At 36.2% G+C, this 14022-nt stretch overlaps 1 protein-coding gene across 1 annotated transcript in view; it reads left to right on the top strand.

Annotated features, from left to right (window-relative positions):
• Positions 1–672: 672 nt before the first annotated feature.
• Positions 673–14022, top strand: part of ODF2L (outer dense fiber of sperm tails 2 like) — a 36178-nt gene continuing 22828 nt past the window's right edge. Inside the window, exons 1-8 of the mRNA XM_080802140.1 lie at positions 673–815; positions 2505–2601; positions 6103–6272; positions 8761–8893; positions 9620–9748; positions 11393–11452; positions 11580–11651; positions 12171–12287. Coding sequence (XP_080658266.1) covers positions 2572–2601; positions 6103–6272; positions 8761–8893; positions 9620–9748; positions 11393–11452; positions 11580–11651; positions 12171–12287 — 711 coding nt within the window. The 5' untranslated portion in view covers positions 673–815; positions 2505–2571. The remainder of the gene's footprint in view (positions 816–2504; positions 2602–6102; positions 6273–8760; positions 8894–9619; positions 9749–11392; positions 11453–11579; positions 11652–12170; positions 12288–14022) is intronic.

Here is a 14022-nt window from a genome sequence, read left to right on the forward strand (position 1 = left end):
TAGTCGCGGTTGCTTGGGCTTTTTCAAATGTCCCCTTTAAAAAACAAAAGCAGGGCAATTCCAGGCCAACTGTTAGAAAATGCGGAATCTATCGGTCTTATTTCCTTTTCTAGGTTGAGCTCAATTGATATTTTTGGTAACGATAGGAAAGTGAGGCCTCCCCCGTAAAACAAAAGGTTTGAAGGGCTGGCGGGAAAAGTTTACCCAGAGCGGCAACTGAGAGACAAAGAGCCTCTCCCAGGCTCCGCCCCCTCATTCCCGCCAATCGTAACAGACGCAGGCCCTTGGTTTCCTGAGCCCGGCCAATCGGCTGCTTAGGCTGTGGCCCGACGCAAAGGGCGGGGCGGCCGTTGCCAGAGAAGCCACAGGAGGTTACTAGCGCGGCTTTCGTTCCACTTGCTCCAGGGCGGGCACCCTTCCACTGCAAGCAGTTCTAGGGATTCGCGTCTTTTGGCTTCCTTTCTAGCTTTTACCTGCGGCACTGCCCCCTGCGTCCCTCTCTCTCCTAGCCGACCCAGGGCCGGAGAGCACAGGTACATGGCAGTGGTTTCCACTAACGTTCGATGAGGCGTCATCTTCGCCGCCCCTTTGGACCCCTTCCACAGCCGAGCGGCACCGGGCTGACGTCACGGCGGCGTGCTGACGTAGCGGTCGGGGCGTAGGCACGCTTTTGGGAGGGGGAAGCTTGGGCTCGGTCCGCTTCCTTGTGGTTACCGCGGACGCATTTGGGGGTTCTGGAGATAAGGGCTGTGGTGGGTCCCGGAAATGAAAGCCTTCACGTCCACCCAGAGCTAAACCGCAGCCCCTTTCTGCCTGTACGTGCCACTTCCCCAAGAGTTGACTGCCTGGCCTGGGGAAAAGGCAGCGAGGCTCGTACTCCTAGGGAAGATGCGGTTCCCAGGACCCCGGGGTAGATCTTAGTTGATGGGCTTTTCCAGAACGAAGCCCTTTTCTGGCCGGCGTTTCCTTGTGAAACAGTTCTCTTACCCATTTGGCTTTCAAGCGACCACCATATAATATATACCCGATTGTGGTAGGCCCTGGGGCCCCTTTAGTGAATAATACTATGGGAAGCCTCGGAAATTAAGTCCTTCTCCAGGTTCCTTCTAGGTCTCCAGACTCTGTAGGAAACTCCTTCATGTGTGTGGCCTTGGACTGGTCACTTAACTTTCCTGGCTTCAGTTTCTTTAACTGGAAAACGAGGGCAATAATAGTCATTTTGAGTGGTTGTAATAAAAGTGATTAAGTAAACCAGTGTCAGGTTTTGAGTACATTTGGGTGCATTTTTTTTATTTTTTTGAAGAATATATTTATTTATTTGACAGAGATGACAAGTAGGCAGAGAGGCAGGCGGGGGGGGGGTGGGGAGGGAGAGGAGCAGGCTCCCCGCTGAGCAGAGAGCCCCATATGGGGCTCAATCCCAGCAGCCTGGGATCATGCCCTGAGCCAAAGGCAGAGGCTTTGGCAGAGGCTCAGGTGCCCCAGAGGTGCATGTTGATTGAGAAAACCATTACCACACCGGGGCTGGTATTTAGGATGTCTATTTCAGAGACAAAGTTTCCCTGTCACCTCACGCATAGTAAGGTTTCGGGTGTTTTTTAATTAATGAGGTGTTTGGAGTAGTTTTAAGCACTACTTGGTTAGTTAAAGGAACAAACTACAGAAAACCTGTTTTTGAAATTAGTTTGCTTTCCTTCTGCTTAGGATAAGAGTGTCATGGTCATGTTCCTAATTCTTCAACAGCTAGGTATCCATTTTCTGCTTCTCTTTCTTCTACCTTCATGGTTAATGTGTATAAATAATATGGTTTTTGTATCCAAAAAACCCAAAGGTATGAGAAAGTGGCTTTGTTTATATTGCACGGATGAATGAGACCCAAGGAGCTGAGTATAGCAGTGAGGTTGACATAACATCTATCCACTGAGGTCAATTCTTTTGGAAGTCCGTTGTTTTCCCTTGGGCTCTGGTTTAGTAGTCCTCAACTTATGACTACTTTGGTGATGATTTGTAATGATTCTGTAAAGAAAAGATCTTGAAGGAATTGTTTTTAAAAGTTGGTTTTATACAGATAACTGAGGCCTGCAAATAATTTAAGGAGTGGGGATTGACTCAGTATGGTTTTTTTTTTTTTTTAAAGATGAAAAAATTTAAAGAGAAGACCTGGTGGGAAAGCAGTCCCAAAAACGAGTCAAAGGGACCCCAAATTTTATTTTATTTATTTTTTTAAAGATTTTATTTATTTATTTGACAGACAGATCACAAGTAGGCAGAGAGGCATGCAGAGAGAGAAGGGAGGAAGCAGGCTCCCTGCTGAGCAGAGAGCCCGATGCTGGGCTCGATCCCAGGACGCTGGGATCATGACCTGAGCCGAAGGCAGCGGCCTTAACCCACTGAGCCACCCAGGCGCCCCGAGACCCCAAATTTTAAAAAAGCCACTCAAGCAAACAAACAAACAAAAACCCCACCTGTAAGTGCTGCTTCATTCTGTTCAAACCTCCCCACAGCTTGGCTAGCAAAGGTTTCTCTCGTGTAGAAGAGGCATCTAAGGCCCACTGTGCCTGAGAGTTGTCCATGTCAGGTGGTTCTAAGGACCAAGAACGGGTGAGTCTGGCTCCGTATTTCATTTTAATATGCTGCCTCTGGGTCAACAAGGATTAGTTAAATTATTTTCAGGCTACCTGTACTCTGAGAAAGAAGAAATAATACTTTCAGGAGATTTTCTTCAAGCTCAGAAGTCACTTTTGGTACGTAAAGGGATACGCTGTCATTTTCTGGAACAGGTATGTGGAGCAGTCCATTCAGATCGTCATGGGTAAGTGAGGTGTTATATTTGGTCACTTTCTCTACTGATCTCTTGCTATTCTAATTCCTTCATTGCTTTTCAAGTTTTTTGGTTTTTTTTTTTTTTTATCAGCAGTGGAAACACCTTTTGATTGCTTTAAAATTTTTTTTAGGAAAAGAATGCTGGAATTTAATCTCTCTGGGACTCGAATAACCAGTTTTACTGCTTCTACTCTTCTCCCCTCCATATGCATGGTCCAGTCTCCAAAATACCACTGAATTTATCCTTTAAACATGCACTTTTGATCTGTTATTATCTTGCTTAAAATGATTTAATGGTCTGTCTTAACCTTTAGGAAAAAATTCAAACTTTTGAGCTTGGCATATAGTGACCACTTCCCATGTGTCCAGTCTCATCCTTTGCCACTTGCCCTTACAAATCATGTCCCTTCATGACTTCCTTCCTCTAGCTTGTACTTGACCCTCTACCTAGAATGCCTTTTTCTCTTCCTTTTTGTCACTCCCATTTGTTCTGCAGGACTCTACAAATTCTTTAGTAAACTTTGACTAGTGTGAAGAACAGTGAGAGAGTCTACTTTGTTGTGTTCTTTGCTGAATATTTCAGTGAATTTTTCAGGAGAAGATGTGTGCTCTTGTTTGAAGCCAGTGGGAGCTCGTTTTCCAAGAATTAATGTTTGGCAAAACAAATTGAAATCTTGAGATTCTTATGCTTTTCAGAGAGATTAGTTTTAAGTACATATTTGTCTGCAGCTGGTTCATTTACTTAGAGCAATCTAGATGCTAAGAAAGGGCCTGAACTGGGATCTTTCTTTTCTCTAACCATGGCCAGCATTACAGTCCCTGAACAGCCATCCCTCAAATGCTTGTTGTTGGCCAAAATGGAACATACTTTAGTGAGTGTAGCTGGGTCAGCATAAACCATGACCATGCCTAGAAAAAGAGTTAAGTACGTGCCTTTTTGATAGGGGACTGGTAAAGTCATCTCTGTATAGGAAATTTAATTCTTTAAACATTAAAATATATTTAAATTGCCAGTCTTTAGGGGTTTGGTTATTAAATATGTGTGCAGAATATGTGTCTTTGTTTCACCACCAAGTTGTACAGAAGTATATTTGTCAATTGGCAGTATATTCCATGTAATTGAAAACATTTTCTTGCAAAACATCTGCTTTTCTGTGAAGAATACACTTGGCTCACTAAAATGATAGCATTTTTTATAAAGGTAGGACTTTTTATGCTAAAGAAAATTGTTGTTCAGCACACATATGTTTTTAGTTATAGTATTGTCACAATACAGAAATGTGGAGTGCCTTGGAACCTCCGAACAATTTTTATCCTGGAAAATATTTCTAGATTATAAGAATATAATTGTTGATAATTTCTATGGATATATCTGAGACTTGACTTATATAGTTCTCTATGTTTTGAGAAATCAGTAATAAAGATAACATTTCTGAATGTTGGGCTAAGAATCATTCTAAGATCTCTGTTTTTACAATGCTTTAATTTTATTTGTTTACCCTTTAAGATAAGACACAGTTACTTTTTACAGGTGATGAAGCAGAAAAATGTAGTATTTCGTCTTGTGATAAAACTTTTGGAAAAATTGTGTAAATGGTTGCCAGTAGTAGCCCCCAGAGCCAAGTAAGAACTCGTTTAAAAAATACTGATACCAAACTGACTACCAGTTGAAGATCCCTAATCCCCTTACATTTATTTTTGAACTTTCATTCAAAATATAGGAAACATTTTTCTTTTAATGATTCCCCCAAAAGGTAAATCAATGAAGTGAATAAGTAAAAAGCAGCTGCCTTTATTCATCACATTAACTGCTCTAAGCCTTGAGTCCTCTCTTTCAATTACTGCTTGGCTTTGATAAGGCTTGTAGGTACTAAGGATTCAAACGTAAATAAGGTATTCTTTCTTTAGATTCCAGTGTGCAGAGCAGCAAATTTTATACAAGTGAATGAATGAAAGATAAATACCAGTTCCTCTGTGAGTGGGGTAACTATTGGAACCAAACGATAGTACCGTTGATTGCAGTGATTTATCTAGATCATATTCTTCTTCATTCTTAGGTTTGGTTTTACATTTGATTTTTTTGTATCCATCTATTTTTAATTCTTCTTTAATTCCTTAAGACTTCAGATAGCTCAAAATATTGTTATGTCCTACTAACAGATGTTTCATATTTGCAACATTCAAGTAGATCATCTTAGATATCTGTAGGTTAGTTAGCAGTTCCATATGTACATGAGTTGCTGGTATTTAAAAAATATTAACATGCTTCTCATTGGTCTGTATCCTAAGTATTTGTTTCTGAAGTGTATAGAACCTTTAGACAAAAATAGTTGTATTTTTACAGACACTTTCAAAGTGTCATTTAGAACTGTAAGTAATTTTCAACCTCTAATTTCTTCACATCTAAAGTCTTGAAAATTCCTGAACAAATGTATAATACAGGTTTATAAAAATAAATTACAAAGAGGTAAAATATCTCTGAAAAAATGCAGAAGATATTAAATATAACATTTGATTTTGTATAAATGTAAGAAGTATAAATATAAGTCCGGGAGACACAATATATTAGAGTTTTGAAAACACAGCCTTAATGATTGCTGAACCACTAATTCATTACTTAAAATGTAACAGTTCCGAAGAAATTCATTGAGTATTCCTGTTTAAAAAAATGACATCTCTAAGTTTGGGTGAAAACAGTTGTTTAGTAAAACTTAGAAGTATTTGTCATCTGCCTATTCGTTATCACCAAAATATACCCTAGATTGAGCTGGGAAATAGGAATAAATCAATTTAATTTTGTAAATTTTGTAAACTTTCAAAAGAATAGCTTAATCTTCTTATAGCTATTGTTGCCAGATACTTTGAAAAATATATGAAATTTCTACTGTTCTAGGCATACATAACATACATTTCCTATTGGGTAGATATGATGAAACTGAGGACCAGAGTTAACCATAGTTTTTATATTTATTTTCTAGTATGACTGGATTAAGTTATTATAATACTTCAAGAAATAAATTAATAAAAATTTCTACATTCTTGTGGTTATGTAGAAAATAACAAGCCTTTTGGAAACTGTGGAATTGGCAATTGTTGAATGGTTGTGCAATGGAATTTTGATAGTTTTTAAATTAGTATCACAATGAATAGCAGTTATAATTTCTGTTTTGTCTGTAAAATATTATTCTTTATACATGTTTAGGATTTTTATCTTATAGGTTAGTGATAGAAAAAAGAACCTACTGAAATGATAAGTTTAATAACTAAAATATTTCTTAGCTTTCACCCTATGAGGAAAAGTTGTGGAAGCCACCTATAAATCCGTTTACCAAGTTTATGGAGAAACCTGCAATTGATAGAAGTCATTCAGAAGAATTATGTTCCCATTTTACAAGAACACCAGAGGACGAACATTTACCACAGGCTGCCAGTGAAAGTCATCTCAGCTGGTATTCTCAATTATAGCAGGGGATATCTAATTTTCTGTTTTTAGCATTTCATATTTTGTCCATACTGTAAATTATTTGAATCAAATACAGCATTCTTTCAATAATAACTTCTTCAAATCTAGCAATTCATATGTTTATTTAACCTGATTACAAATCAGTACTCATTTAGCAGAATTGGGCTAGTTTTTTTGGAATCTTAATGAAAGCAAATAAAAATGAAAGACTTAACTATTGAAAGTTATTAAAGTATTAAGCCTTATAGCTAAGGTAAATGAAAACAGAAACACTGTGGAATTTTGGAAATGTAGTTGATGAGTACTAATTCACTGTCATTTGGAGTATTGCTATATAACAAATACCTGTCATATTTTGCTATCTCCTTTAGAATAGGGAATACATGGGGATGCCTGAGTGGTTCAGTCAGTTGAGTGTTCAACTCTTGTTTTCGGTCAGGTCGTATGTCAGGGTCATGGGATTGAGCCCCACACTGGACTCCACACCAGTTGGGAGTCTGTTTGAGATTTTCTCCTTCCCTCTCTGTCTGCCCCTCCCCCCAAATAAATAAAATCTTAAAAAACATAGGGAATACCTTGCTATTTATATGACTCATTGCTCACTGAGATGACAGTCTTTTTTTTTCTTTTAAGATTTTATTTATTTATTTGAGAGAGAGAGGACACAAGCACATCTGCTCCCCCAGGGAGCCTGATGCAGGGCTTGATTTTAGGACCCTGGGATTGTGACCTGAGCCAACAACAGACGCTTAACCAGCTGAGCTACCCACGTGCCTCCCAAAATGACGGTTTTAAAACACCATTATTGTCACTGTTGATAGTATAGTCCAGCTTCTATTTAACTTGTAAATGACAGTGATATTTGGTCATATATAATCATTCTTGACTTTCTTCTGCCCATGATTTTTAATAATGGACAACTGTCATTTACAGCCAACATCTTACACCCATCATGTTAAGCCAGCAGTAATTAAGAACACAGTCTGCTTTCAGACATAGCCTCTAAGAGCCCATCAGTTGTTGATGAGCCATTATATTATGTTTTGTAAAGAAAGAAAAAAAACTGCCTATTGAAGAAAGATACAGTGCTTTTTTTTTTTTTTTTAAGATTTTATTTATTTATTTGGCAGAGAGGGACACAGCGAGAGAGAGAGCACAAGTAGGGAGAGTGGGAGAGGGAGAAGCAGACTTCCAGCTGAGCAGGGAGCCCGACTGGGGGCTTGATCCCAGGACCCTGGATCCCCCAGGACCCAGGATCCCCCAGGACCCAGGATCCCCCAGGACCCATGACTCGAGCTGAAGACAGATGCTTAAGAACCACCCAGGCACCCCGATACTATGCTTTCTTATGACTTGTTATTTTATTTATAAATATTAAAATAGCTCTTTCAGACTTAATTATACATAGATTTTGACTTCAAATAACTCTATGCTTATATAAGAATAAAATATAAATGAAGTGAAGTAGGGTATACTCAAAATTTTCTTATACTCAAAATCTGACTCTTCTGAGTCACTTTTTGACTCAGAGTTGTCCTAGCTATTAAGAGTATTAGTGATGTGGCATTTCTTAGGAGCATCTCTAACTGAAATAAGATTTACTGGTGCTGGGCTCTTATAATATCCAGCAAGCCTATTTTGGAGTCTTGCTTCTGGAATGTTGCTAAACATTCCTATGTCACCAGCTTCTTCAACCCCTCTATGACCCTCCATTCCTGGGGTTTAAAAAGTTCTACACCCCATCTCAGGTATTCTTGAAAGTATTGGAAGCCTTTAAGTTCTGGGCATGTGCAAGAAAGAACTTACGACTGCTTCTTAACTAACAAAGATTACAAGAAGCATCCTGATTTCAGAATGTAAAAATGTGACCAAAGAGATGTCTCTTACAATGACACACAGTAGTGTCTACATAATCAAGAAGGCAAATATTAATAGTTTGTTTTGAATGATGATAATGTATTATAAAGCCAAGTGTGAAGGATTTTTGAGATCTCGAGAGCTTTAGTTTTTCGTGTTCTGTTTGTTTAGCTTATTTGTTCTTCTGGAGGAATTTTTTGTGAAGGACACGAAAGTTTCAAGAAAGCACTAGGGAATAAGGTCTAGAAAGACAAATCTTTTGGGTTTGGAGAAGGGAGAAGGTAGGGAAGTAAAAAAGACATAAACATATTCCCACAAATCATTTTACAAACCAGAAAAGAGATGTTGAACAATTACAAGCAGCACAGTGAAGCATTGCTGTTGGTGGTTTTTGTGTGTTACATATCTAAATGTTAAAAAACTTTTTCTGTGTATATTAAGTATAGAAAAATAGGGGAGTATAGGAAAAAATTGATACATTTTTAGTGACAACTTACTGTTATATTTTGGAGAGCAGTTTGTGTAACTGATAGTTACACTGTGCTATATTTGCATAAAAGTATAACTACTTGATGTGACAGATTTAACTTAAATTTTATTTGTATATATATAATTAGTCTAAAGCAGGACATCCTAAATGAAAAGACTGACCTGGAAGCAACATTTAAGGAAGCTGAGTTGGCAACCTGTTCTGTACAATTACTTTTGCCATTATTTAAGGATACCATTGAAGAGATTAGTTTTGAAAATGTGAGTATCTGACTTGGGAACATCAAATAAAATGTACAACAAGCATGATACTCAGGACACATTAATTGCAGTTATATCTTAACATAGTTATGGACACATACTGGTTTTTGATATAAAAAATTGAAGGTTTATCAGTCTCCTATGTCATTAACTGCAATTTTTTTCTTCAAAGATAATCTCAGGCGTGCACTTGATAAGAGGCTAAGCTGGAAAGCATATACCTTGGTGCTTGATTTATCTGAAGTTCAACTAGAGAGTCAACTATTTTAAGAGTGAATTTAAACTAAAATATTCTAAGATGAAATATATCTATTTTCTATAGTGTTGTATGGAATAGAAACTTGTATTCCAAAATTTCAGTGTACTAAAGTTTGAGTTAGAGACAAAAAATAAATTGTATTCTATTAGCTTCATTACAATAAATGCCTGAAGTACTTTAGGGCTTAAGCTCTTATTTTGATTTTATTAGTTTAATATGTGATGTACTTTAATATACTATTAATAAACTTGGCAAAATTTACTCTTACCATATGCAAAAATGATTTTGTGGCTAGAATAAAGTATTCTTTGATACTTTACAGCAACACTGTATTTTAGGTGTTTTAATACTGTAATACTTAATACTTAAAATACAGCAACACTGTATTTTAGGTGTCTTAATGTGTCTTTAAAAATTTTTTTTAATGCTGTATCTTAAAAAGGTATGTGGTTCTTACATTTTGTCAGGCTGATCTTTTTGCATCCAATTTGAAGAAGATCTCTAAACAGAAGGAAATATTAACAAAAGAATTAGACACTTTTAAACGTGTAAAACAAACTTTGGAACATCTTCTTAGAAAGACAGAATACCAACAAGTAAGGACTCCTAAGCACTAATGTAATAGATGTATTTCTCGCTTGAAGGATTTGCTATTTCTCAAACTGTAGAAATTGAATTATTGGTAAATTTGAAATGGAAATAATTCTTGAATTTTTGTTTGAAATGGAAATCGTTAAACTAACCCTTACTCTTAATGTTTCACAAATAGTTCTACATGAAAGCTGCATGTATTTATAGGAAAAACACCTGTATTTTCTATCTCAAAATTTTTCATTATTTGTTATAGTTCATCTTATCTGGTTACAATAAAATTTTCTTAGAATTTAAGTTCCTTTGTACCATTGTATTCATACATTCATTAATCTTTGGTGGTTAACAGTTTGTTGAGAGATAATTCACATACCATACAATTCACCCATTTAAAGTGTACAATTCAGTGATTTTTAGTGTATTTGCAGAACTGTGCAGCAATCACCACAGTCAATGTTAGAGCATTTTCTTTTTTTTTTTTTTTTAAGATTTTATTTATTTGACAGAGATCACAAGTAGGCAGAGGCAGGCCAAGAGAGAGGAAGGGAAGCAGGCTCCCCGCCCCATGCGGGGCTCGATCCCAGGACCCTGAGACCATGACCTGAGCTGAAGGCAGAGGCTTTAACCCACTGAGCCACCCAGGCGCCCCTGTTAGAGCATTTTCATCACTACAAAAAGAAAGCCCATGGCCTTTAGAAGTTCGCCTACCACCAAACCCCACCCACCCCTCCTTACCCTATTATCTGCTTTCTGTTTTTATGAATTTGCTGATTCTGGATATTTCATGTAAATAGATTCACATAAAATGGTGGTTCTTCATAACCGCCTTTCATTTAACATAGTACCTTCAAGGTTCATCCATGTTGAAGCACACGTCAGTGCTTCATTCCTCTTTATTACCAATAATATTTCATTATATGGCTATTCCATTTTTCACTTGTCCATTCCTCAGTTGATGGATATTTAGGTTGCTCCACTTTTGGGCTGTTATGCATAAAGCTGCTGTGAACATTTATTTACAAGTTGTTTATACCCAAGAGAAATGAAAATATATGTATGCCAAGCAATTTCACTGTGTTCCTCTATATAAGTCCAAGAGTAGGCTTCATGCAGTCCATGAGCCCTCTGAAATTCTGTGTGACATTTTGCATTATATGTACATGGCATAAATGCTTTTGGGTGAAAGGAATTTATAGCTTTTTCACATTCTCAAGCAGGAGTATGACCCTCAAAATGAATAAACATTTTTCTATGTTCTCATTTAAAATATCTACATAGAATTCTTTTACTAGTGTGCTGTGATTCTTTAAAAAAAATTCTTGGTTGCCAAAATTAAGGTTGTTTATATTTTTTACTATTTATAAGCAGCCCAGTGAGCTTCCTTTGCATACAAGATTTTTGTGGGTTTTGTGTCATTGGCTTGTACTGTGTGAAGTGTTATTTAGAAATTAGTATATAATTTCGTAAACTGGGCAAAAGATGACTTGGAACACTTAGGCAGAAATCCATATGATGACCTTTTTAAAAATCTGAACAGTGCGTAATAGTTGTCCATATTAATTTCTTAAAAGATGCTTATTACTCTTTCTACTTTTATATGTAGAGAAATATGTTTGTTGATACTGATTTATAATATCTTTTTTTCATAGGTAGGGGACAGTTTATCCAGCATGTTAGAGAAACTAACTGATAATGAAAGTGAAAATACTGTAAGTCTTTTTATACTTTGTGTCTGTTCTGACATTTTTTACTTATATGCTGCTTGGTTTTTTAAAATTAGCCAACATTATCCAAATTGTGGTATTTCTTCTAACTCTTATGTTATATTTGCCAAAGACTCTTAAGAAGAAGGTACTTGAAAAGGAGACCTATATTCAAGAACTTTCTTGTTTGTTTCAGAATGAAAAGGTAAGCAAATTTTGAGCTTAATTCATTATATTTTCTTAATATTGACTCCTTCTTTTCCTTCTTTCCATCCTGGTCCCCATATCCTCAGAAATAAGCACAGAAGCGTTTTTATATTATTTGGATATTTTACAAGTTTTTTTGAAATTTCTTCTTTAAAGATTTTTATGGTATTTAAGTTAGGGTAATTGGCATAAATCACCATATATTAGGAACTATGAATAAATTTGTATTTCAATTTTAGTGTAAATTAAAGAAGTTTAGTGTTTGTAGGAGCATTTTAGATATAATTTACTTAGGCTAGGTAGGACTTTTTAAAAGGAGATTATCAGAGCAATTAAATAAAGGGCAGAGGGGGACACAGCCCTATAGTTTTATATACAATTTATAATGGGGTCATAGTTAATGTAAAATGGTACTTTACTTTTTGTCAACTTTTTAGATCATATCTAAATGTGGATAAAGTTAAAGATTGTGGAGAAATATATCAAATAACACATTTTTTTGTTTTGTCTGTTACAGGCAAATGCTTTGAAAGCTAACCGTTTTTCACAATCAGTAAAAGTGGTACATGAACGACTACAGCTCCAAATTAATAAAAAGGAAGCAGAGAATGATAAGTTAAAAGAACACATAAAGGTTATAAATATTCAGTCATTTTTATAGCTTAAGTGATAAAATTAATGAACAACTATAAAGCCCTCCCTTAGTTCTGGAATTTGGTGGTTTTGGAAGAATTCAATTTAAGTGTTGCCATGAGAAATACCTATTTGAGGCAGATATTAAGATTTCTGGCCCTTCTAAAGATTTGGTTCTAAATCCCAAGATGGAAATGCTCTCTCTGTTTAATATCAGTCCGGAGGAATTTACAGAGCTTGAATTACTTTAAAAATCTTTCCCATTATACAGTTAATTTATGTTTATTGTGGAAAATTTATAAAATTCAAGGGAAAAATTTAAGATAATTTAAAAACACCAAAACCATTATTAATATTTTGGGATATAGTATTCCTATCTATTTTCTACACCTACACATAAATAACATACATTTAGTAGTCAGTCAGTAAATGTTTATTATTTTTATGTTTGTCACTAATGGTTTAAACTTTAAAATTAGTTAGTTAGCTTTGGTGTTTAGAAAATTGAGTAATATTCTTGCTGTGCAGTTTGTTTAGCAGTGTCATTAAGGGGAATATTTTGGCTTAAACTCAGTGGTTTTAGTGTTCTTCTGGAAGCCTCACAGGCACTTTGAAATAAGAACTTGAGGTCGCTATGACATGACACAAGCTAACTGGATCTATTGTCATTATTTTTGCCAAAAGAAAAGAAGCAGTGTTCTCGCTTGGAGAAGAGAAGTGTACATTGATAACCCACACTGAGTATGAGGACATCGGTGTTAAATTTCTGGTTGCTTTTGCACCCCTGAATCATGGCAGATGTTTGCAAGCTGTGGCATGTTTCAAGACTGCACTTGGGGTGTTTTGGCTTTTTTTTTTCTTCAAGGGTAAAAAGCTTTTGCCCAGTAAGGGGACATTAAGCAGACTTATGCAAAATTTAAATTTTGTCCTTTGTCCTCTTACATGTGCTTTTAAGCACTTTCCCCCAGGATTCCTTGTGTCCTTTGCATGGGTGTCATAGGGCATTACAGATGAACATGTGAATTGACACCTGAGATAATGATCTGTCACAATTTATCTTTTTTTTTTTTAAGATTTTATTTATTTATTTGACAGAGAGAGCGGTCATAAGCAGGCAGAGAGGCAGGCAGAGAGAGAGGAGGAAGCAGGCTCCCTGCTGAGCAGAGAGCCTGATGCGGGCTCATCCCAGGACCTGAGATCATGACCTGAGCCAAAGGCAGAGGCTTTAACCCACTGAGCCACCCAGGTGCCCCCGTCACAATTTATCTTATACAAGTTTTAATTATGTCCTCAAATAGCAGTTGGGAAAATTTTTGAAAACATTTTCTTCAATTTAAAAATGAAATATTAAGTGATTTTTTAAAGTTAATTTTAACAATTTTCATAGGATAATTTAGAGAATATAAGACTAAAATCTTAAGATTTTGCCATCACATTCTCCTAATACTATGAGTTTAAATTCCTGTACAAAAACCCTACTGTTTAGAAATAATTACAAGAAGTTGCATTAGGTTACTGATTTTTTTTTACCTTCCCTCTAACATGCAATTTTGAAATTTAAGGCATTAAGTTATTGGGGGGGGGTCAGAATTTAGTTCTTCGATTTAGGTTTCACAGGATTCTTTTTGGAGTACAAAGATAATGAATTCAGTTTGACAACATAAATCTCACTTAATAGTTTTGACTCAGTTGAATCAATTCATTGTAGTAGGTCTTTACAAAATTTGTTTTAGTTC

The sequence above is a fragment of the Martes martes genome, assembly GCF_963455335.1.
Source record: "Martes martes genome assembly, chromosome: 4".
Lineage (NCBI taxonomy): Eukaryota > Metazoa > Chordata > Mammalia > Carnivora > Mustelidae > Martes > Martes martes.